The 26,047-nt window shown below is 46.1% G+C and overlaps 1 protein-coding gene across 2 annotated transcripts in view; it reads right to left on the reverse strand.

Moving 5' to 3' along the window:
* Window positions 1-25,800, reverse strand: part of PHF10 (PHD finger protein 10) — an 821,853-nt gene extending 796,053 nt beyond the window's left edge. The window contains exons 1-2 of one of the 2 annotated variants that reach the window (XM_078648727.1): window positions 25,658-25,800; window positions 9,901-9,999 (exon numbers count right to left, since the gene is read on the reverse strand). In XM_078648727.1, coding sequence (XP_078504853.1) covers window positions 9,901-9,999; window positions 25,658-25,750 — 192 coding nt within the window. In that variant the 5' untranslated portion in view covers window positions 25,751-25,800. The remainder of the gene's footprint in view (window positions 1-9,900; window positions 10,000-25,657) is intronic. The other variant, XM_078648728.1, reaches the window with a different exon arrangement.
* Window positions 25,801-26,047: the final 247 nt, after the last annotated feature.

Genomic DNA, 26,047 nt, shown 5'->3' on the forward strand with positions numbered 1-26,047 from the left:
TTACTCTAGATTTGAAAAATGTTTTATTATAAACAGTGGCCTCAAGACAAGTAGCGAGTCATACCCTCACCTTTTTGTTACTAAATTAGTCGAGAATTCAAGTCCACAAGTTAAGAATCGAGTTTTGAAAGTCGAAAGTACCTGGCAAGCTAATACCCCGTCCCAGATGTTACAGATGCTTCAATATCACCAGAATAGAATCAGAGAAGAGCAAGAACACGAGAGAAAGCGTATGAAAGACACGAAAATGAAAGTACTAGTTGCACAATCTGTTCCTCAAGACAGTCAGAAGAGGGGTCCGAATCAAGCCAGTCATCCTGCAGCTCCCGTTAAAGGAAACTGCAATTATTGTAAACAGCCAGGTCATTTTATAAACGAGTGTGCAGTTCTGAAACACAACATAGCTACCGGTAAGACTAAAGAAAGACCACGTCCGCCTAGACAAGAGCAAGTTTCACAGACTTCTCAGCCACAGAATGCACCACAGACAGTTACTGTACCGCAGCCCATCGCTGCAACACAGCATGTTACACAGCAGATGTATCAGTATGCGCAGTCAGAGTATCCAGAGTATCAGCCATATTCATGAAACAGCCTAGAGAGGGAGGTAGGCTTGCCTCTCATCGAGATACCTGTAGATCAAGAGGGTCCCTATGTTCACAGTCAAGTACTAGGGAAAGACAGAAAGTTTCTGATTGATACAGGGGCAAGTAGGACCACCATCAGTCACGCCGAAGTTCCAGGGGCTCCGCTCTCAGGCTCAAGAAATGTTTCCCTTGGATTTTCAGGAAAACCTATCGTAAATGAAATTTCAAAGCCAGTTACTCTAGAAGTAGGTCCATTGTCCCGCACTACTGATCTGTTACTTACTAAGTCATGTCCAGAAAATGTATTAGGCATTAAAACACTGAAAGAGTTAGGTGCAGTTATATGCTGTTCCCCAGAGGGAATACGATTGTTCCTACGTGACTTCAAGGGTCACTATGTATTACGAGATTTTGATCCGAGATTGTCTAATGTCCCGCAGCATCTATGGGCGCAAGGTCCAACTGATGTTGGCTTTATGCAAATCACACCCCATCGTGTGACTCTCAAACCAGGTGTAGTCCTGCCACGAATCAGACAGTACAGATTGCCACCTGAGGCTGTAGCAGCCTTATCCAAAATTATTGACGAGCTCATGGCTCAAGGAGTAGTGGTAGAAACTGACTCCAATATATGTAATTCTCCGATCATTTCTGTCATGAAACGTACTGATCCAAATGCACCCCCGGTATATCGATTAGTGATTGACCTTCGAGAACTTAATAAATGTATTATTCCCCAGTACCCAGTTGTCCCAGATATCTCCTCCCTATTGACAGCCATTGATTCCGAAGCCTCATTTTTCACTGTCATAGACCTCAAGAACGCATTTTTTAGTGTCCCCATTCATCCGGACAGCCAGTTTCTTTTCGGATTCTGTTTAAATGGAAGGAGCTATATGTTCACACGCGCTCCTCAAGGTTTCACAGAAAGTCCTAGTATTTACAGTCAAGCACTTAAGAGACAACTAGACAATATTCACATGCCAACTGACACTGCCCTGCTCCAGTATGTCGATGATCTACTGATCACAGCCCGTTCTGAACGTGCTTGCGAGCGAGCCTCACTTACAGTATTGTATTTCCTAGCAGAGATGGGGCACAAGGTGTCCCCTTCTAAGCTTCAATTCTGTGTCCAGCAAGTGGTCTACTTAGGACACTTACTGTCCAAGAGGGGTAGGCAGTTGACACCTGACCGTATTCAGTTAATAGCGAGTCTTCCTCAGCCCAAGACCCAGAAGGAGGTACGTGCTTTTATCGGCCTTACTTCTTATTGCAGACAATGGATTCCTCAGTATGCATTTCTAGCTAAACCACTGATACAGTTAACGACACAGGAGGCAGCCGTATCGACTGTCCTCCCTTGGACATCTGAACATACACTTAGTTTTAATGAATTAAAGAAAGCCCTATGTCAAGCTCCAGTTCTAGCTACACCGAACTACAGTAAGCCTTTTACACTTTTTGTCACTGAACGCGAAGGTACAGCATTATCTGTTCTCACACAAGATCAAGCAGGACAATACAAGCCTTGTGCTTATTTTTCGAGCACATTAGATCCTGTAGCCCAGGCTTTGCCTACGTGCCTCAAGTCAGTTGCAGCCACAGCACTAGCTATCAGACAAAGTGATTCCATAGTCTTAGGACACTCCCTGACCGTACAAGTTCCACACTCCGTGGAAGTTCTTTTAAACCGAACACAAACTCAGCACTTGACAATTGCACGTTTAACAGGTTATGAATTGACACTGTTTCAGCCACACATAGAAATCAGACGCTGCAACGTCCTAAATCCTGCTACACTGTTACCATCAGTTAATCCAAATCCTGCCACACACGATTGTGTGGAAGTAGTTAACATCATGACCAAGCCAAGACAAGATCTGACAGATATTCCATTACCAGATCCCGACCTGACACTTTATGTGGATGGTTCATGCATGAGAACAAGTACAGGTGAACTAGTAGCCGCGTATGCAGTGACTACCGACACTGAAGTTATTGAAACACACCGTATTGACACCCTGTCTGCTCAAGCAGCAGAGCTAGTTGCTCTGACTCAAGCCTGCATACACGCTAAGAACCTGAAAGTTAATATTTACACAGATTCACGTTACGCATTTGGAGTCGTACACGACTTTGGAGTGCTCTGGCAGGAGAGAGGTTTCATGACTTCTCATGGAACCAAGATTCAGCATGGTCTCCTTATTCAAGCTCTGTTAGATGCCATACACTTACCGACATCCATTGCCATCATGAAATGCAAAGCACATACGAAGGTTACTGACATTATTTCCCAGGGTAATGATCTAGCAGATCGCACAGCCAAGCTTACAGCACAGGCTCCAGACATTTCAGTTAAGCTAACACAGACACTTACTCCAGATCCGACTACATGTATGACAGTTAAAAACCCTACTCAAGATGTCATAGATATCCAGTTACATGCTACTCCCGATGAAATCAAGAAATGGTCCGAACAAGGAGGGGTCCAGACAGATCAGGGATGGGTAACGAAGGGTAAAACCACATGGTTTCTCCCCGACTCCATGGTTCAAGTCATTATCAATACCGCACATAGTCCAGCACATTTAGGAGAAAAAGCTATGTTAGACAGTATCCAGAACATTTGGTTCAACAAGCATTTACGAGCTGCAGCCAAGCAGAAAGTCCGTACCTGTATGATATGTTGCCAGTTTAATCCAGGTAAAAGTGTCCCGGTGGAACAAGGTGGATTCCAGCCCCCTGACCACCCTTTTGAAGTCCTCCAGATGGATTACATTCAGATGGAGCGATGTCGAGGTTTCAAGTATGTCCTCGTAGTTGTATGCGCTTTGTCCAGGTGGACAGAGGCATATCCAGTCCCAGATTACACAGCCGCGACCACTGCTAAGCAGTTGGTTCGTGAGTTCTTCCCCCGTTATGGACTCCCTAGAGTCGTATATTCTGATAACGGCCAGCCATTCTCATCTGAGTTGATGAAGCATGTTTCCCTGTTGTTAGGGTACCAGTGGAAGTTCCATTGTGTACGCCATCCTGAAGCAGCCGGTCTCGTAGAGAGACATAATCAGACCCTGAAAATTCGCATCGCCAAAGTATGTAAAGAGAAAGGTGTAGACTGGCTAGTAGCTCTGCCAGTCGCTTTGTTCTATATGCGCATGGTCGCACATTCCAGATCAGGTCTGTCCCCGTATGAGGTCGTTTTCGGCCGCCCCCCTAACATGTGGGGTACACCTAGACCCCGAAGTATTACCGATGTTTCAAGTAATATGCTGACAGATTACCTAGCTTCCTTGATGTCTGCCCTCAACTCTTGTCGTTCACAGGTTGCCGCCGCCTTTCCAGACAATACCGAGGTGGCACCGCATGAAATCGTTCCCGGATCCATGGTCCTAGTGCGAAATTTTGACCGTTCAAGTCCGCTGGAGCCTCGCTGGAAGGAGCCCCGACAGGTCCTCCTGGCCACCCGTACAGCCGTGAAGTTGGAGGGACGCAAAGGCTGGGTGCATCTTTCGCATATCAAAAAGTTTTATGGATTGAAACCAGTTTCAAAGAACATTTCCGAGGATTTAAAGGACTGCCAAAGTACTATTCTTAAGGACTGTCCCGCAAAAGACAATGTTACTACACCCTCCCTGTTAGAGAAAACTCCGCAACAGGAGTATAAGAAAAAGTTAAGGTCTAGTAAAATAAGTCAGCCAGTTTGATTGTCTAAGTCCTCCCCTAGGTGAAACGGTTAGACCGGTTTCTGACATGTATAAAATAGACCCCCATAGTGAGAGAGTTAGTCAAAACTCAATCCGATGTATCGTTTTTCTAAGTTTCATATTATTTCTCAGCATTATGATTTCCTGCACCAGTTATGCATTTTACTTGTATTTTCCAGTTTCTCATGTAAATAAGTCTTCTAATGTTACAGTAGAGCACACGTTTAGTGATCTGCCTCCTCATGAACTCTCTTACCGCCTCGCTATGCGTAACAATTCTTTTATCCGCATGTTACATTATTCACACCAGACCAGCAATGCCACTAATTGTTGGGTGTGTGGTCGACTCCCCCCTTTCCAGACACCGAAGGGAGTTCTGCCACTCTTTCCTTATCCATTTTCACATAATGGTTCGTGTGGAGCATGGTCCACGTTAACGTCATCCTCAACAGATATGTCTTTTCTTAACAGTACATGTTTCCCAGACAAGCAAGGTCTCCCCCACAGAACAGGTTTAGATCTAGAAAATGAAGTTTACAACTTAGGTAATTATTCTTCGAATTTCATGGTCCTGAATGTCCAGTCTGATTCCACTCCAGACTTACCTGCTATTTCCGTATTACCAGTCAAAGGCGAATTATGTGTCCGAAATAATGGTTCCGTACATGTAGGACATAGCGACTGTGTTACTATTGTCAAGTATAGTGACAGTGGGAAATCTATTTTCAAAGCCTCACGTCATTCTTATTTTATTTGTGGTCAGACCGCATATGTTCGTCTGCCCCTCGATTGGGAGGGAACCTGTTACATTGCCTTCCTACTGCCACCAGTTTTCCTAGCCCCATCTGATTATCACAGAAATACACATCTAGTACACATTAGACATAGAAGGGAGATCGAGTCCCCGATTGTCGATTATACTGAAACTGCTCTAGAACAGTATACAGATTTCAATAGAGGTTTCTTCTTTTTTATAGGCCCTATCCAGAATAGCAAGCTAATTCGTAGGTTAACCAGAACCCTTGAAGCAGTAGTTAATGAGACTGCCTCTGCCCTAGGTAATTTGACTGAAGAGCAATCTGCTATGAGATTTGTCGTTTTACAGAATCGTCTCGTCCTTGACGTCATATTGGCCGATAGGGGCGGGGCCTGTAGAGTCATCGGATCTAGTTGCTGCATTTTCATTCCAAATAACGCGCCGTCTGTTTATTCAGCTATAACTAGACTCCATAAAATTGCCCATCTGTTACACCAAGATCCAGGCACCTGGACATGGTCCGGTTGGTTCTGGAATATAATTTCCGCCTGGGGATGGAAAGTATTGTCCTTTCTAGGTATTGCAGTAGCGATCATATTCAGTTGCTGCCTCTGTATACAATGTGGCCCTGCGATTTGCGGCATTTGTGCTACATCATGTGTTCCTAGTCCCAAGCCCCGTCCTAAATCCCGTTCCAAGAAAATTCGAGACGAGCAAATGATATTGTATGAAATGATAGATGGTATCATGAATATTGATGTTTCCTGATGGAAACGTAGTGACAAGGAGGGAATGTGGAAAAGTAAATTTTGCCATGTTCTGTGTCCCTACGCGTCCTACATCATATGTTATCTGTGCATGATTAATATGCATATGTATTCCCCATGTTCGATTAATGACGCAATTACAGTTGTGTCCATCTCTAGTATGTCTATTTCCAGTTCTCGTGAATACTACGAATATCAGGCCTATGTAAAGTTACGTTGCCACGTTTCTCAGTGTGCACGATATTCCATTGTAAAGTCCCCGTTTCTAGGCCTCAAAAGGGCCCGGACACCAGATTCAGCTCCTGTCTCCTGAAGCCCTCGCTGAGGAGCGATACAGCCCCCACCTGTATCCCTGACCCTTCACTTACTTCCTGCCTCACAGTGCCCGGTTCAGCCTGGCTCTGCCTCTGAGTCTGCCAAGAGTATGTTATGATCCTAGTTATCAGTTCAGCCCTCCTTCTCTGCATTCCTAAAGCTACTGAACCGCATCAATAGTTTCCGTCATTGTCTAGCCTTTACGTCTCCATGTTAGAGAAATACTGTATTTAATGGTCATTTAATATTCTTCATCACGCACTACATGTAGAATAATGCATGCTCCAGTCTTAGAGTCTGTTAGCCTTTACCCCGATAACTTTTGGATTCTATCAACATGTTCTCTAAACATCAGATACTAGATACTGTTTAGGTACATGTCGCCTTGACTCTCCAGACTTCAGTCTCTGCTCCTAACACAGAGTTCGTAGCCCCCAGCTTCTCCTAGTAATACGTCATTGCCAGTTTGCGCGCACCACTAGGTTAGAGGTCCCGGCTCCTTAGGTAGCCCCCTCCATGTTTCCGCCCTATTCATGACATATTCTGTTACGTTTGCATCACATGTCTATGTATACGCCCTGTTACACCTACTTTCACCCTTATCTTTCGCGACTGCTACGCGTCACACCCTTTGCTCCACCCACTGCTCCGCCTGTCATATGTACTGTAATGCAACTGTTTTCATATATATATGCCTGTGTATTGTTATTAAATGTTACGCCAGTCCTTTCTCCAGAGCGCGCTCATCCCAGATCCAGCCCCGGCAGCTGCCGGGCCACGCTAGTCCAATCCGGCCCCCCTGCCGGGCCCTGCCATCCTATTCCTATGCAGGTTGTCCTGTTCCTGTCCTTTATGCTGTAATAAACCTGCGAACTCCTACTACCTCGAATCTTGACTCTTATTTATTGAGCTATCTGTTATTGCTATGTCTAGACAAAAATAGATCCGGTATTATTTATTTATATACCACATGATCGTATGTCTTAATTGCAGTTGGTGGGCATATAGGTATGTGTTCAACCTCACCAGACTGAAGGGGCAATGGTAGTCAGTCCTGGGCATCTAGGTCGGATAGCGCTGTGAAGCTATTCCGAACTGCTAGGGGGACTAAATCATGAGAAGGACATGTGGGGGTTGGCTTATAAAAATAGCCCAATGGTAAGCACCAAATTTTACATTAACTGGGCGTGAGGGTCTCCTGTTTTTTCAAGAGTGCCCCTAGCATTGATAGTCTACGAAAATTAATAACAATACAGTCCCCTTCAATGTTTTTGGACGAGTCACCTACCCACCTGACCCTCTGTACGATGATGATCTCCTTCATATTTGCAACGTTAAACTGTTTATTCTTGGACAACCAATCCACGCATTTGTTATGAAGTTGATCCCAGGATTAGCTCTGCCCTTTTTTAAGGGTAGGTACCCCAGCCAAAACCAATCCCATCTAAGCATTCCGCCCAGTCATTGGTGTTGGGGCTTTGGCATTGTGTTGGCCTTAGGAAAGAGGCACTCCCTTAGTTGGATGCATGTTTTACAAAGGGTGCGACTAGAGGATCAACAGGCAGGCACATAACGGTGTGAGAAGAAGAATCTGCAAGTAAAACATTAGATATATGATTAGACACCCCCACAGAAGCATCAGCATTAGGATGGCTTGTCACTTCCCAAAGGTTGTGTCTGTTCATTAAAATGTCCAGACGGTCAAGACGTTTCCATAAAGGGATTAGTTTCGAATCTATCAAGTGATTTATTCAAGAGCATATAGTATTAACAAGGATTTTCTCAGAGGCTAATGCATCAAGAGCGGCTTCCGTCTGGATATAGGTGAAATGACTAGCATTGCCATTTAAAGATGGAACTGGAGGATTACTACTAGACGATGACTGCATCCAGGAGAACAGGCTATTGTGGGATGCACTTGTGCGTGGGGGCTGTTTCCTTTTGGTACTGATAGGCTTTTCTGCCATTCTTTAGCGTTTAGTGTCCCGGGGCGGTGCTGTCATTACGGCAGCCGTACTCAGCTGTGTCTCGGGCTGATCATGCCCCGGGTTGACATGGATGTTCCCACTAGGAAGTGACTCTTTACTGGAGCTGTCAGCTAGTTGTAACAGATCACGAGATGCAGGGATAGGGGCAGATACTGGGGCAGGATCAGCTAAACCCCTCCAGGTACGGGGTCAGTCTGTGTCAAAATTTAAAATGAACAGGACAAATGCAAGGGGGCGAGAGTGATGTTTAACCAGGGAGCTATACACTGTCCCAACAACTCTAACTAATTAACAGTTACTGCTCTCTCTAACAACACTCTACAAGAGAAACCTGGTCACTGTCTTACCTCAGATGTATGGAGCCTGGTGTAGTGTATCTACTATAGAAAATCAAGCCCTCCCAAACACATGGCATGCTTCGTTAGTGATTTACTTCCTAGTGGGACTTGACACCACTGGAACATCTAAGATGTGATGGATACTACTAAGTGTTGGTCTGAACGTTCATTCATTTGTTAGGTCTGTCACAAAAGTCGTAATGTCAGTGTTTTAGCACCCACATCCATGAAAAGGTATAGGTGAGCTTATTAAGATACACTGTTGTGATGTCATCTAATCTGTCCTTTCTTAAATCTGAGTGAAGGTGGGTGTGTCAGTTTTATCATGACCTCCATTCAACAAGGTTAAAAACCAAGCAATGTTCAGGAATAGCAGCATAATTCCTATTATCACTTTTGTTGACTATCCTAACTAATAGAAGCACGCTGCATATTGTGGGTTAGAGAATCAATGTCCATTAACCCCTTCGACGCTCATGACGAGCTCAGCTCGTCATGGAGTTTCCATTGATTTCAATGGAAATTACATGGACCTCCTAGCACACCCCTTAGCATCCAAGTGGTTAATACAGTTCCCACTATACACCCAAAGTAGGAAGCACACTCCTTTGGGTGTTGTTGAGGATAGAAGTACCTGTTGAAAGGTTTAGGAAATTAGCATACCTGTTCAACACAACATAACATGCTTATTCAATCCAAAGTAACATACACATTTTTTAGACCTTTACATATTATACCAAGTGACCTTTTACAAAGTGCAGAATGCCAAATTGATATTTTGAGCACTTAATAGAGGTAAATTGCTACAAAACCCAAAGGAACTAAGATTATTGACCTCAGTAGACTAAGCAATTAAATTAGAATGTCAAGGATTCAATCTTATGGTTATATGTAAATGTTTGCAGTTGCCCCAATTAACTCAAGCATCAAAAAAAGAAAATTGGATCTGCAGATTACTGTTTGAAGTTAGAATTTGAACTTGTAACATGTAGGTTATATACAGTGCTCACTTGTAGGAATATAATGATCAAACCTGTAACCACCTGTTTACAAGGAGCTCTCAATAAAAAGTGAATTAATCCCCTGAGCTATCTTGGTTGTACTATACTCTGAAAGTTTCTAAATACACTTAGAAATCTGCAGCAGGTACCTTAACAGAACAGTGTAGTTGGTAAAATAGATTAATCATCAATTTTCCTGCTGTGCTAAACTGCAGGGCAAATTTAAGGTCACAGGTCTGAATACTGATGTGGTCCACCAATATGCTGGTGACACACAACTTTCACTGAATGCCAAGTCACTTGGGTTCAAACCAAGCATAACTTCAACTCAGGAACTCTGATAAATGCCAAAAACAGTCTGGTACCAGCTCTCTCTTCGAAAGAAAGAGAACGTTTCTTTCAGAAAGCGACAACAGAACATGCTGTAGAACATGGGTACTCACAAACTTTCTGCCGGGGGCCAAAATTACAGTGTGGTTTGTGGCAGAGGGCCGCACCGGTAGGGGTGGGGTCAGTGGGGGCGGGGTCAGCGGGGGGCAGGGCTAGAGTAAAAAAAGAAATCAAACCTGTTTCAAAATATTAGAAAATACGACAATGCTGTATTTCAAAAATAGATGTAACTACAAAGAGCACATTTTGATAATACATTTTTATTAGAGAACAATAGCAACTTTGAGAGGCATTGCATAGCTTCATACACAATTTGACCCCAATTCCATCACAGTGTCTCTGTCAGTCAGTCAATCTCTCAGTCAGTCAGTCAGTCAGTCAATCTCTCAGTCAGTCAGTCAGTCAGTCAATCTCTCAGTCAGTCAATCTCTCAGTCAGTCAGTCAGTCAGTCAGTCAGTCAGTCAATCTCTCAGTCAGTCAGTCAGTCAGTCAATCTCTCAGTCAGTCAGTCAATCAATCTCTCGGTCAGTCAGTCAATCTCTCGGTCAGTCAGTCAATCTCTCGGTCAGTCAGTCAATCTCTCGGTCAGTCAGTCAATCTCTCGGTCAGTCAGTCAATCTCTCGGTCAGTCAGTCAATCTCTCGGTCAGTCAGTCAATCTCTCGGTCAGTCAGTCAATCTCTCGGTCAGTCAGTCAATCTCTCAGTCAGTCAGTCAATCTCTCAGTCAGTCAGTCAATCTCTCAGTCAGTCAGTCAATCTCTCAGTCAGTCAGTCAATCTCTCAGTCAGTCAGTCAGTCAACCTCTCAGTCAGTCAGTCAATCTCTCAGTCAGTCAGTCAGTCAGTCAGTCAACCTCTCAGTCAGTCAGTCAATCTCTCAGTCAGTCAGTCAGTCAGTCAGTCAATCTCTCAGTCAGTCAGTCAATCTCTCAGTCAGTCAGTCAATCTCTCAGTCAGTCAGTCAATCTCTCAGTCAGTCAGTCAGTCAGTCAGTCAATCTCTCAGTCAGTCAGTCAGTCAGTCAGTCAATCTCTCAGTCAGTCAGTCAATCTCTCAGTCAGTCAGTCAATCTCTCAGTCAGTCAGTCAATCTCTCAGTCAGTCAGTCAATCTCTCAGTCAGTCAGTCAATCTCTCAGTCAGTCAGTCAGTCAACCTCTCAGTCAGTCAGTCAATCTCTCAGTCAGTCAGTCAGTCAGTCAACCTCTCAGTCAGTCAGTCAATCTCTCAGTCAGTCAGTCAGTCAGTCAACCTCTCAGTCAGTCAGTCAATCTCTCAGTCAGTCAGTCAGTCAGTCAGTCAATCTCTCAGTCAGTCAGTCAATCTCTCAGTCAGTCAGTCAGTCAATCTCTCAGTCAGTCAGTCAATCTCTCAGTCAGTCAGTCAGTCAGTCAGTCAATCTCTCAGTCAGTCAGTCAGTCAGTCAGTCAATCTCTCAGTCAGTCAGTCAGTCAGTCAGTCAATCTCTCAGTCAGTCAGTCAGTCAGTCAGTCAATCTCTCAGTCAGTCAGTCAGTCAATCTCTCAGTCAGTCAGTCAATCTCTCACTCAGTCAGTCAGTCAATCTCTCTCTCAGTCAGTCAATCTCTCAGTCAGCCAGTCTGTCTCTCAGTCAGCCAGTCTGTCTCTCAGTCAGCCAGTCTGTCTCTCAGTCAGCCAGTCTGTCTCTCAGTCAGCCAGTCTGTCTCTCTCAGTCAGCCAGTCTGTCTCTCTCAGTCAGCCAGTCTCTCTCAGTCAGCCAGTCTGTCTCTCAGTCAGCCAGTCTGTCTCTCAGTCAGCCAGTCTGTCTCTCAGTCAGCCAGTCTGTCTCTCAGTCAGCCAGTCTGTCTCTCAGCCAGTCTCTCTCAGTCAGTCTCTCTCAGTCTCAGTCTCTTTCAGTCAGTCTCTCTCAGTCTCAGTCTCTCTCAGTCTCAGTCTCTCTCAGTCTCAGTCTCTCTCAGTCTCAGTCTCTCTCAGTCTCAGTCTCTCTCAGTCTCAGTCTCTCTCAGTCTCAGTCTCTCTCAGTCTCAGTCTCTCTCAGTCTCAGTCTCAGTCTCTCTCAGTCTCAGTCTCAGTCTCTCTCAGTCTCAGTCTCAGTCTCTCTCAGTCTCAGTCTCAGTCTCTCTCAGTCTCAGTCTCAGTCTCAGTCTCTCTCTCAGTCTCAGTCTCTCTCTCAGTCTCAGTCTCTCTCTCAGTCTCAGTCTCTCTCTCAGTCTCAGTCTCTCTCTCAGTCTCAGTCTCTCTCTCTCTCTCTCTCTCTCAGTCTCAGTCTCTCTCAGTCTCAGTCTCTCTCAGTCTCAGTCTCTCAGTCTCAGTCTCTTTCAGTCTCAGTCTCTCTCTCTGTCACTCTCTCTCTGTCACTCTCTCTCTGTCACTCTCTCTCTGTCACTCTCTCTCTGTCACTCTCTCTCTGTCACTCTCTCTCTGTCACTCTCTCTCTGTCACTCTCTCTCTGTCACTCCCTCTCTCTGTCACTCCCTCTCTCTGTCACTCCCTCTCTCTGTCACTCTCTCTCTCTGTCACTCTCTGTCACCCTCTCTCTCACTGTCACTCTCTCTCTCACTGTCACTCTCTCTCTCACTGTCACTCTCTCTCTCACTGTCACTCTCTCTCTCACTGTCACTCTCTCTCACTGTCACTCTCTCTCACTGTCACTCTCTCTCTCACTGTCACTCTCTCTCTCACTGTCACTCTCTCTCACTGTCACTCTCTCTCACTGTCACTCTCTCTCACTGTCACTCTCTCTCACTGTCACTCTCTCTCTCACTGTCACTCTCTCTCTCTCAGTCACTCTCTCTCTCTCAGTCACACTCTCTCTCTCAGTCACACTCTCTCTCTCAGTCACACTCTCTCTCTCAGTCACACTCTCTCTCTCAGTCACTCTCTCTCTCTCAGTCACTCTCTCTCTCTGTCACTCTCTCTCTCTCTCAGTCACTCTCTCTCTCTCTCAGTCACTCTCTCTCTCTCTCAGTCACTCTCTCACTGTCACTCAGTCACTCTCTCTCTGTCACTCAGTCACTCTCTCTCTGTCACTCAGTCACTCTCTCTGTCACTCAGTCACTCTCTCTGTCACTCAGTCACTCTCTGTCACTCAGTCACTCTCTGTCACTCAGTCACTCTCTCTCTGTCACTCACTCTCTCTGTCACTCACTCTCTCTCTATCTCAATCACACTCTCTATCAGTTGAACGTCTTTATTTCAATTTGATAAAATCATAAGACAACATAATCAATACAGCCAATACACGAAACGACATAAAATTACCACAATATTCATAAATACATCATCACTTTAAACAATAAAATAGAGTAAATATACTTTAAAGACGTGCAAAAGTCATACATATGGAGAATAAGAGAAGTAACAACTAATAATCTAACTGATGGATGCCTAGCTCTAATAGCCCATACCCAACCTAAAAATTTAGCCACTCCTATGGTTATGCATTCAGTGGTATTTGATCTTAAAATCCAAAGAGCCTCACCGCTCCCTCTTGTATTTAGCCTTTTGCAGATGGGAATAAGCCATTTACGGCGGGGGCAATATAGGCTGGGCAGGCAAAAAAGATATGACCTAAAGATTCCTTTTGGCCTTCACACCAGGGGCAAGACTCCGTTGATTGACCAGACCATGTGTGTGTATATGATCTGACTGGTAATGCACCTATTCTGAACTGATGATAGATTTTCCGATCCATATTTTTCGTGATATTATCCCAGTATGGCTCTAGGTGAAAATCTATCTTGTGACTTAAAAACACTCCTGTCAGATTGGCAGTCTGGGATAACTTGACATGTTGGGCTTTTACAGTCGCCCAGTATAATAATTAAAATTCTTGTTTTGAGGGAAAACCATTGTTACCCGGGTCAGACCACTGCATACTTAAGCCCATATCTAGTAAAGTGGACTTCACTACCTGAAACCAAGGGAGGTTGCCAGACCCCATAATTGATCTTAGATCCAAGATTTCGTTAGCAAATAAGATCAGTTCAGGTGTGGACCAAATACAACGCCACAAAGCAACCATCCTATATCGTGCAAGATCCTTAAAAGAATGGCATCCCATGTCAGAGAGAAGGGGTAGTGTCGGGGTGGATTGTGGAAGACTGACCAGGCTCCGCAAGAACTTATTTTGTATTTTGTCCAGAGGTGCCAGGTCCGCATAACCCCATAGATCAGCACCATAAAGGATTGCAGATCTAATTTTAGCATTATATATTTTTATTGCTGGTGCAATCCTTTTTGTATGGGAGCAACGTTGCTCCTTGACCAAACACCCCGCTAAGCGGGCGGATTTAAGGTATAGGGCTTCAATCTGGGCTTCCACCGCAACCTATAGTCTAAGACTATACCCAAATAGGTCATTACATTCACCTGTTCAAGGTCAATGCCATTCATACAGACATGGCTAGGGTATGGTTATTTTTTGTTAAGACCATGAATTTCGTTTTAATGTAAATGTAAATGTGCTGGATTTGTAAAGCGCACGGCTGCCCGTGAGCGTCCCGGCGCTTGCTTAGGGAACCCGTCCTGGTATTCCCCTGTGAGAAACCCCGGCAGGGTGTCCACAAGGTGAAAGCCAGGCATCCCGCTGCGAGGGGCCGTAGTGGAGATTAAGCAAGCTATTGCCCAGAGTCGCAGAGTGTGACCCCGTGAGTTGAGTAGGCACCAGAGCGAGAATTGTCGAGTCGTGGAATTTTTGAGCCCGAGACCCGCCGAGGCGGGGAATCGAACCCTGGTCCACGGTCGTTCTCAGCTTCCAGGTCTGCCGCCTCTAACCACTGAGCCACGCTTCTCCACATAGAGATTTAGAGACGTTTATCTCTAAATCATTATTTTTACAGAAGTCCATGAACTTATTAATCGCAGACTGGAACCCTGATTGAGTTTTGGCCAGGATCAACGTATCGTCTACAAAAATTAGTAGGGGGAATTTTCTGTCTCCTAAAACTGGAGCATCTGTGGGGATGTCTTCAAAGTACTGCACTACTTGGTTAATAAATAAAAGAAATAAAGTGGGAGCAAGGACACAGCCCTGCCTTACGCCACGAGTGACCGGGAAGGGCTCTGTTACTTGGCCCTGCCTACCCCATCTTACTCTTGCAAAGTTGTTCTCGTGCAGTCTTTTGGTTAATTCCAGAACTTCAGTTGGCATTCCCATTTTCCCTAGCGCTACCCACATCTTCTCACTCGGTACAAGATCAAATGCGGATTTGAGGTCCACAAACGCTGCGTAAATAGTCCCCCCTCCTAGAAACACAACCTTCCAATAAATCATAATGAATCTTAACACTTGATCTATTGGACTAGTACATGATCTAAAACCCGCTTGCATCGGAGATAAGATGTTATCTGTGATCATCCAGGTCTGTATTTTTGCCAAAACCATTCTTGCAATAACCTTCTGCAAGGCAGCTATAAGGCTAATGGGACGATAGTTCCCTGGAGACGAGCGATCACCTTTTTTAAAGACCAGCAAGATCTCCGCACCTCTCCATGAATTTGGGACCCTAGCCCCTTTGGCAATGGCATTGGCTAGTATCGTGATGTAATGTACCCAATTAAGCTGCCGCAGGAGACGCACACCACGAAGCGGGACCCGCGAAGCGGGTCCGGCGAGGTGCAGAGTCACTGGATGGACAGACAAACGGCAACAGTCGGCGAGAGGGCAGAGTCCCAACAAAAAAGGCAAATTCGGGTTCCCACTGTCACTCTCTCTCTCTCAGTCACACTCACTCTCTCAGTCACACTCACTCTCTCAGTCACACTCACTCTCTCAGTCACACTCACTCTCTCTCTCTGGCACTCACTCTCTCTGGCACTCACTCTCTCTGGCACTCACTCTCTCTCACTCACACACTCTCTCTCTCACTCACACACTCTCTCTCTCAATCATACTCTCTCTCTCTCTCTCAATCATACTCTCTCTATCTCAATCATACTCTCTCTATCTCAATCATACTCTCTCTCTCAGTCACTCTCTCTCAGTCACTCTCTCTCTGTCACTCTCTCTCTGTCACTCTCTCTCTGTCACTCTCTCTCTGTCACTCTCTCTCTCTGTCACTCTCTCTCTCTGTCACTCTCTCTGTCACTCTCTCTCTCTGTCACTCTCTCTCTCTCTGTCACTCTCTCTCTCTGTCACTCTCTCTCTCTGTCACTCTCTCTCTCTCTGTCACTCTCTCTCTCTCTGTCACTCTCTCTCTCTCTCTCTCAGAGACAGAGAGACTGACAGAGAGAGAGACTGACAGAGAGAGAGACTGACAGAGAGAGAGAGAGTGACTGTCAGTCTCTCAGTCAGTCAATCTCTCTCTCTCAGTCAGTCTCTCTCTCAGTCAGTCTCTCTCTCAGTCAGTCACTCTCTCAGTCAGTCTCTCTCTCAGTCAGTCTCTCTCTCAGTCAGTCTCTCTCTCAGTCAGTCTCTCTCTCAGTCCGCCAGTCTCTCAGTCCGCCAGTCTCTCTCAGTCCGCCAGTCTCTCTCAGTCCGCCAGTCTCTCTCAGTCCGCCAGTCTCTCTCAGTCCGCCAGTCTCTCTCAGTCCGCCAGTCTCTCTCAGTCAGTCTCTCTCAGTCAGTCTCTCTCAGTCAGTCTCTCTCAGTCAGTCTCTCTCAGTCAGTCTCTCTCAGTCAGTCTCTCTCAGTCCGTCAGTCAGTCAGTCTCTCTCAGTCCGTCAGTCTCTCAGTCCGTCAGTCAGGCAGTCACTCTCAGTCAGCCAGTCTCAGTCAGTCAGCCAGTCTCAGTCAGTCAGTCTCTCTGTCTCTCTCCCTCTATCTTAGTCTTGCTGGGTCAGTCAGTCTCGCACTGTCAGTCTTTCTCTCCCTCAGTCTTTCTCTCCCTCAGTCTTTCACTCCCTACGTCAGTCTTCTCAGTCAGTCAGTCTTCTCATTCAGTCAGTCTCTCAGTCAGTCAGTCTCTCAGTCAGTCAGTCTCTCAGTCAGTCAGTCTCTCAGTCAGTCAGTCTCTCAGTCAGTCAGTCTCTCAGTCAGTCTCTCTCACTCAGTCTGTCTCTCTCACTCAGTCTGTCTCTCTCACTCAGTCTGTCTCTCTCACTCAGTCTGTCTCTCTCACTCAGTCTGTCTCTCTCACTCAGTCTGTCTCTCTCACTCAGTCTGTCTCTCTCACTCAGTCTGTCTCTCTCACTCAGTCTCTCTGTCCCTCAGTCAGTCAGTCTCGCTCTCAGTCAGTCTCTCATAGTCAGTCATTCTCAGTCAGTCATTCTCAGTCAGTCTCTCTCAGTCAGTCTCTCTCAGTCAGTCTCTCTCAGTCAGTCTCTCTCAGTCAGTCTCTCTCAGTCAGTCTCTCTCAGTCAGTCTCTCTCAGTCAGTCTCTCTCAGTCAGTCTCTCTCAGTCAGTCTCTCAGTCCGTCAGTCTCTCAGTCCGTCAGTCTCTCAGTCCGTCAGTCAGTCAGTCTCTCTCAGTCCGTCAGTCTCTCAGTCCGTCAGTCAGGCAGTCACTCTCAGTCAGCCAGTCTCAGTCAGTCAGCCAGTCTCAGTCAGTCAGCCAGTCTCAGTCAGTCAGTCTCTCTGTCTCTCTCCCTCTATCTTAGTCTTGCTGGGTCAGTCAGTCTCGCACTGTCAGTCTTTCTCTCCCTCAGTCTTTCTCTCCCTCAGTCTTTCACTCCCTACGTCAGACTCTCTTTCTGTTCCTGCCGTTGGTCTTAGCTACAGGAGTAGCACAGCCCTTCCAGTTAAAGCCCCGCTGAGTGACTGGGAGCGTGAGGCCGCAGAGGAGGTCGAGGCGCCGGCCCCAGGACTGCGAGGACCAGCATTCACCATCTCCAGCTGGTCCTCTTCCTGCGAGAGCCGCGCCCCCTTCCAGTGCCCCGCCCCCAGCAGAGCGCTACAACCTCTCGCGGCACCCGCTGCGCGGGTGCCACTCGTGGAGAAAGACCCACCGTCTAAAGACTCTCTTTCTGTTCCTGCCGTTGGTCTTAGCTACAGGAGTAGCACAGCCCTTCCAGTTAAAGCCCCGCTGAGTGACTGGGAGCGTGAGGCCGCAGAGGAGGTCGAGGCGCCGGCCCCAGGACTGCGAGGACCAGCATTCACCATCTCCAGCTGGTCCTCTTCCTGCGAGAGCCGCGCCCCCTTCCAGTGCCCCGCCCCCAGCAGAGCGCTACAACCTCTCGCGGCACCCGCTACGCGGGACGCGCGCGGGACGCAGCTCGGGGCGAAGCCCGGGCCAAGGGCGGGCCCGTTGTTGCCCGTTAGTGCCCGATAGAGTCCGGTCCGGGCCACCCCTCTTTTATCAACGACACAGGAACAAGGCAAACATGCCAGCCAAAACACGAAGTACCTCAAAACCAAAATCCAAACATGCGCAGGAGGTAGCACAGGTGACAGGCCCCATTGACCTTTTTATAACGCGGGTCAACGAGACCATAAATCAAAGCATAGCTCTCATGGAGAAGAGAGTATCATTGGACCTTATGAGCGCAAACGCTAAGCGATCCTCATTAGGTGCTATAGCAAACGCCGCCTCCCCAATCAATCTTAACACCCAAAATAGCTCCCTTCCGGTGACTCTAACAGCTCCAGACTTTAATACTGTACCATCGGTAGTCGATCTGTCGGTTACGCATTCTGAGACGGATCTTTCCATAACATCGGACGATCTGGAAGTAACTCCCGACTTAGCTGGCTGCCAAACCCAGGGAGATTCCGAATCCACCGACAACCTGCCCCAGCAAGGTGAGAGAGAAGGAGCAATACCGAAAACTCGACTAACAAATAGTGGAGATACACACAGCTTAGTCTGCCAGGATCATCCAACGCCTCACTCAAACTCCTCAACGCCTAATAGCATTCTATACATCCCCGAAACAACTCTTCCACACAAGGCAATCTCGAGTGATAACATCTCTAACCAATGTAAGACCTGCAGTATCACTTCGCAAGTACTTACTACAACTAAAGACTTACTGTATCAATACTTAAAGCCAATTCAGTTAAGTATTAGAAACCTTGAAGCCCAATTAACAATAATTTCGGCCACCCTTTTAGACTCAAATACCCGGATAGATATAAAAGGGCAGCGCAACATCTCGCACCCACCAAAAAAGCAAAATCAACTACAGACGCAGACAAAAGTCATCCACTCAAACCAAACATCATTAGCACAAAAGAACCCAAAGCAAACTGCTACAATACCCAAACCTAACGTGAATATTCCCCACCCCCAGAAGGTGATACCCCCTCATAAAACAGTAAAGCAAACAGTGTCAATAGATACAACCACAGTAAGCACCCCATGCCCAGCAGCAAATATAGATTCCAGTAAAACCTGTCCAGAGAAGTCCGAACTCCACACATCGAAGCCCCTGCCCCTCCAGAATATACTTAAAAATATACCCAAAAACACACCAAAAAAATCTTTTACAGCTAGACGCCCTGCCCACCTGCCCCCGGAAGCCACTCCTCACACAATAGTTCTAACAGGAGTACCCGAGTTAACAGATGATACATCGGAAACTGCATGGTCACTTAAAAATAAGACCATGCAGTGGCTTAGCATCAACAGACCCCTCGAATCTCACCTGTCGGGAGGGATCACCGCAGCCCGAAGGGTAGCCTGGATAGGCAAAACGAAAAAAACAATACGCGGTGACTGTATCATCGTAACCTGTAGAGACCCCGCAACTGTAGACTACATTTGCGCTTGGCCTCAACTTGATAAGAAAGGGGGAATAGATGCCCGACACCTTTCCTACTTCTACCCCCCAGAGAAGCAACACCGCAACCCTCTTCCATGGGTATGGCACCACCACCCCAAAGATCCTCGAAACCAGGATCCATGGTACCAAGAACCGTGGAATCAGACGGAATATCCGCATGACTATACAGCTAGGGGTGGACCTAGTGAAAGGTATTTAGAACGCCAAATTTCTTACCGGCAGGATAGACCGTACCAAGTATACGAAGGATGGCAGGGCTTCCCTACCCAAAACCGTTTCAATTGCCTCGAAACGGTCGACTGACCATTCCTGGATACATTTAGTCACGACAAAGCTGACACCACACAACACCCTGTGCCAGATAAGCAACATATAGTACAATCAGAGATGACCCTTATAACTGAGATACCATTCTCCCACCCAAACGACCTCCGGATCAGTATTCCCTTGGCAGAAGCAAACATCAGCCAAAGATCAAATAACGAGCTAGATATAGCTAGGGAAGTCAACACTAATAACACGACAATATCCATTAATGTGAAAGACAAAGAAGTCATGAGCGTAGATATAGCCTATTGGAACATCGCAGGCCTAACCGCAAAAATAACTTGCCCCATATGGCTGAACACCGCAAGGACCCATCAAATCCTATGCCTTCAAGAGACCTGGCGTATAACCCCTCTCCATCTAGTAGGCTATAAGACCTTCTTCACTAAAGCAACGCCGAGCTCCATGGGAAGGCCAAAAGGTGGACTCATAACTTACTTCTCTAACACTATCCCACTTACAGTGAAATTAATAAAGGAAACAACTATCTTCCAAATCATCCAAATTACCCATCAGGTGGCAGAAACGAAAAACTCATTCATACTTATTTATAATAATGCAGACACCTTAGAACGCTGCTCTCATTTAGACGAAATGATGGAATTCATACTATCATTTCAAAGTGCAAATCCTAACATAACGTTTAACCTTATATGGGGAGGTGATTTCAATCAAACATTATGTTCAAATTACAAAAGTGGGATCTGTGGACTACAGAATGAATTCGAAAATCCCATCCCTCACTTTGTTCACACTCCGGGCGGAAGTAAGCTTAATGAAATTCTCTTCACGTTGGACCTAGACTTTGCCAACAAATTAGTTGACCCGGAGCAAGAATTTTTACCTACCTTTCACGGGCGAGGCTGTATGACAACTATTGATTTTATCTTAACATCAAACACCTGTAAAGGCTTATTAAAAAACTACGAAGTAGGATCCAGCCCAATTAGTGACCACTATCCCCTGAGTGTGGAACTCCTTATGGGAAAAGTGGGTTTATCTTCAACAAAAGCCACTTCTCTTGACCAACAATCATTGGCCATAAAGAAGAAGAACGGTTACACCATCAAGTGGTCAAAGATCGATCCAGAAGAGACCACACAAAAGATACTTGCAAAAACGCAGATATGGCTAACGGACTGTCTGTCTGCAGAAGCATCTCCTGAATTAATCATCGCTTCTTTTAACAACATTCAAGGAGCAATAAGGGAAGAGCTCTTCAAAAGCACATCAAATAAATTAAAACCCCCAACGACGAGATGGTTTGACTCTAATTGCCGAAAGGCCCTCACATCTCTCAAAGCAGCTCTTCACCGAAAACCCAGAGATGCCCAACTTATTTCATACCGGCGGAAAAAGTATAACAACGCTCGGAATAACCGTAGGCGACAGATAAAGCAAGACCTATGGCGCCAACTACACGAGAGTGCATTAAAAAAAGACAGTATTTCTTTTTGGCAGACAGTAAGATCACCCTTCTTGGACAACCTCACTGACCCCCACCACTTAGACGTGGCAATAACTGAGAACGACTGGGTCGGTCATTTTAAAAAAATCTTTGGCTTAACAACGGACCCGCTCCAATCAGAATCTCAGGAACAAGAAACAAATAACGTCTACCCCATCAATCTACGTTTTACAGTTACTGAGATAAGTAAAGCCATAAAAGCCTCAAAAACCGGCAAGGCCCCGGGCCCAGACGGGGTACCTATGGATTTGTTTTTACATAAAAGCGACTATTGGTCACTAATAATCACCCGGGTAATGTCTGCAGTCACCGAAATCGGACTCCTTCCATCATGGTCAACATCTACCCTTTTGCCAATATTTAAGAAAGGGGATCGTAATGACCCTGCGTGCTACCGACCAATTTCCCTTCTGGACTCCACGGGCAAAATTGCAGGTCGATTACTCCTGGACCGACTACAATCTTGGGCCCAGGAAAACAACATCATCACAGACCTGCAATACGGCTTCCAGAAAGGGTTGGAGACGGTGGAACAGGCCCTAAACCTAATCCTCCTGGCCGGGAAATACACACGCGCGAAGGGAGGAAACATCTATTTGGTCTACGTAGACCTGAGCGCGGCTTTCGACTGTGTTCAGCATGCAAAGCTGTGGCAGACCATGACAAGCCTTGGGGTGGATCCATCGATATTAGCCTTCCTTAGGGAACTATACACCAACGCGGAGGGCCGAGTTCGTTATGGCACTGGCGGCGAACTATCACGCCCTTTCAAAATATCACAAGGAGTACGGCAAGGGTGTGTACTGGCTCCCTTCCTGTTCAATCTATACACCAACGGGATTGAACAGGCTATGTTGGAAGGGAGCCAGGACCTTCCACAGATAGCACGCCGCCCGATACCCATTCTTTTGTATGCCGACGACTCGGTCATCCTGGCTCGGACACCCAACCAACTCCAACGGCAGCTGAATAAATACGTGGCATACATGGATTCCCTGGGCCTAAAAGTGAATATCAAAAAAACTTTCACAATGACCATTGGACCAAAAAGGGGAGCATTAAAATCCATACTCATCAATAATAACAGACTGGAAAAAACTTCGGTATATCCATATCTGGGTATACTTGTGGATGAGAAAATGACCTGGCACAAAGCAATCGAAGCCAGGAACCTCAACTTTCGTCGAGCAGTATCAGCACTAAGTGCCTTTTCCAGGAAACTTGGTAAACCTGCACCAGCGGAACTGCTGACGATTTATTACGCAAAATGCCATAGTGTGGCCACGTATGGAGCAGGCATTTGGGGCCACAGTCGCATTGATCAACTTCAGGTAACGGAGAACGCTTTTATTAAATATATTCTAGCCCTTCCTCAAAGCTCCCCGACTCTATCAACACATCGGGAGCTGGGCATGGAATATATAACAGACACCATACTATGCCAGCCCCTTATACTATGGCACCGTATATGGTGTAATCCCGCAAGCCACATAACACGCTCCCTTATTACCGAATGCCTTGGCCTAGCACACTGGAACAAAATACCGTGGCTCAACTATATCCATAAATTTTTCCAAGATCTAGACCGTGAGCAATATTTCCTCGAACCACCCTCAATAGAAGACATCTCAAAGAAACAGCTTAAAGAACTCTGCATGGGCCATTTAAGAGAGCTTCGCAATCAAGCCGAGATTGCTAAAACACAAAATGAAAAAATCCGCATATTGCAGCCAGAGAAATTGATGCAGCCCTACTTGAGGTTTTTTCTTTCGAACTATGAAAAATTCCTATTGACAAGATTACGGTTCGATCTTTTCTTCCGCATAGTTTCATTCCCCGAACTGAACAACTGGTCTAGGAACATGACATGCTGTCCCTGTGACGGACTTTCTAAACAATCAACGGTCCATGTCATTTTGTTCTGCAAATACTATAGACCAGTAAGGAAAAAATGGATTTTGCCCCTCCTCCGACTAAGTGGACTCAGATATACATATCCAGCACTTGCTTATCTCCAGACACCGAAAAACCCTCACGAAGCAAAATTGATAGCGACCTTTTTAAAATCAGTAATAATAACTCGTCGCAAAATCGTTTCTTAATATATAAATGTCCTATGTAAATGACTTTTCCTTTTAATATACTGTATTAATCTATGCTCTTTATATAAACTGTACTTTTTATGATTATATAACTTTATAATCGAATAAAAGTTTATGAAATGAATGAAACACTCCCTACGTCAGTCTTCTCAGTCAGTCAGTCTTCTCATTCAGTCAGTCTTCTCATTCAGTCAGTCTTCTCATTCAGTCAGTCTTCTCATTCAGTCAGTCTCTCAGTCAGTCAGTCTCTCAGTCAGTCAGTCTCTCAGTCAGTCAGTCTCTCAGTCAGTCAGTCTCTCACTCAGTCTGTCTCTCTCACTCAGTCTGTCTCTCTCACTCAGTCTGTCTCTCTCACTCAGTGTCTCTCTCACTCAGTCTGTCTCTCTCACTCAGTCTGTCTCTCTCACTCAGTCTGTCTCTCTCCCTCAGTCTCTCTCTCTCCCTCAGTCTCTCTGTCCCTCAGTCAGTCAGTCTCGCTCTCAGTCAGTCTCTCATAGTCAGTCATTCTCACTCAGTCATTCTCTCTCAGTCAGTCTCTCTCAGTCAGTCTCTCTCAGTCAGTCTCTCTCAGTCAGTCTCTCTCAGTCAGTCTCTCTCTGTCAGTCTCTCTCTGTCAGTCTCTCTCTCAGTCAGTCAGTCTCTCTCTCAGTCAGTCAGTCTCTCTCTCAGTCAGTCAGTCTCTCTCTCAGTCAGTCAGTCTCTCTCTCAGTCAGTCAGTCTCTCTCTCTCGGTCAGTCTCTCTCTCGGTCAGTCTCTCTCTCGGTCAGTCTCTCTCTCGGTCAGTCTCTCTCTCGGTCAGTCTCTCTCTCTCGGTCAGTCTCTCTCTCTCGGTCAGTCTCTCTGTCTCTCTCTCTCAGTCTCGCACTGTCAGTCTCTCTCTCGCTCTCTCTGTTAGTCTCTCTCACTCAGTCTCTCTCTCTCCCTCAGTCAGTCAGTCTCGCTCTCTCAGTCTCTCTCTCCCTCAGTCAGTCAGTCTCTCTCTCTGTCTCTCTCTCCCTCAGTCAGTCAGTCTCTCTCTCTTAGTCTATCTCTCCCTCAGTCAGTCAGTCTCTCTCAGTCTCTCTCTCAGTCAGTCTCGCTATCAGTCTCTCTCTACGCTCTCCCTCCACCCTCACTCTCTACTCTCTCCCTCCACTCTCACTCTCACTCTCTACTCTGTCTCTCTCCACTCTCTCTCTCTCTCCACTCTCTCTCGCTCTCTCCACTCTCTCTCTCTCTCCACTCTCTCTCTCTCTCTCCACTCTCCACTCTCTCTCTCTCTCTCTCCACTCTCTCTCCCCACGGGCCATGGGTACATTACCTGCAAGGTCCGCAGGATGCCAAGAAAGCCCTGCCGGGCCGCTGGCGGCCCACGGGCCGTACTAGGAGAACCACTGCTGTAGAACTCCCAGCAAGGGCCTTAAGCAATATGATCACATCACCACCACCCCTTTGCCCCCATCCTAATAGAAAACCATTGGCTTCCCTTGCCAACCTGACCCATCTTCAAAATCAGCTGCATCATTTACAAAGCTATCACAACAAGCACCCCAGTTTATCTTGCAGACAAACTCACCATCTCTGGTGGTAATTAGCACACATGCAGTCAGGAAATCATTAGACTACAGACTCTAAGAATATTTAAATAAATTTAAAAAACAAGCATCTTGTATTTTCCAGCATGCACCTAGGAACTGGAAAAATATCCTTGTATCTAACTTCCCCCACGCTGCTGTAATTTGGGAAAGAATTGGAGGCACATCTCTTTAACAACAACAAACAACAATGCAATACATTAAACACCCCACAAACCAGCTACCGCTCTAATCTCTCATTGACTTTGACTATGTGCAGCACCCCGCTGCTCTTTGGCTAGGTTTGCACTAATGAGATACCCAATACACAAACACAAAGCGAGAAATACAAGACGAAAGCATTCAAATAACCAGCTCATATCCCTTCCAGAATCTCAGAACACGTACAAATGGGCAATACAGTGCTCTAAGAAAGGTTACTGACAACCCTCGGCACCTCCGTCAGAAGTGGTGCGTTTCCCGACAAGCTCATTTTCGTGTCATGTTGTCACAGCACTTCATTAACGGCACACAACAAATGTACGTAAGCTTTATTTGACCAATCATGTACACTCCATAGGCTGCAGTAGTAGGCACTGGCTCCAATAGAAAAACAATAATTTGAAAATGGAAAGCACAAAAACGTTCAAAAGATATTTGAATGCATTATTCTTTATAACATTCGTATTTCCCAACCCCACATATTGCTCTTCTCACCCTCAAAGACGGCATTCCGGGACTAGGAGACTCGCTGCTCTCGCTAGGCGGCTGCAGCATCGGAGGCGGCCTGGAAGAGACAGTGGCCGCCATGTCTGTTGTTGTTGTTGTTGTTGTTGTAACGCTGCTGCTCGCGAGACTCAGACGTCGCACCATTAACACAGGACCGCATTAGCAAGTGCGCGAATACCTACGTGCAGCAGCCATATTGAGTGTGTAAGTGAATACGACCTGTATATACATTTGCCTCGGGTTTGGGCACTGCTACATTGGCTTAAGCTCCGATTTATCTTGCGTGCAAGTCCAAGAGCACACGACTAAACAACTTTCATAATTTGCCATCCTGAAGTACCAATAAAAGGAAACAAATCAGCCTATACGTTATACCGG

This window comes from Lissotriton helveticus, chromosome 6, assembly GCF_964261635.1.
Source record: "Lissotriton helveticus chromosome 6, aLisHel1.1, whole genome shotgun sequence".
NCBI classification, from domain to species: Eukaryota; Metazoa; Chordata; class Amphibia; order Caudata; family Salamandridae; genus Lissotriton; species Lissotriton helveticus.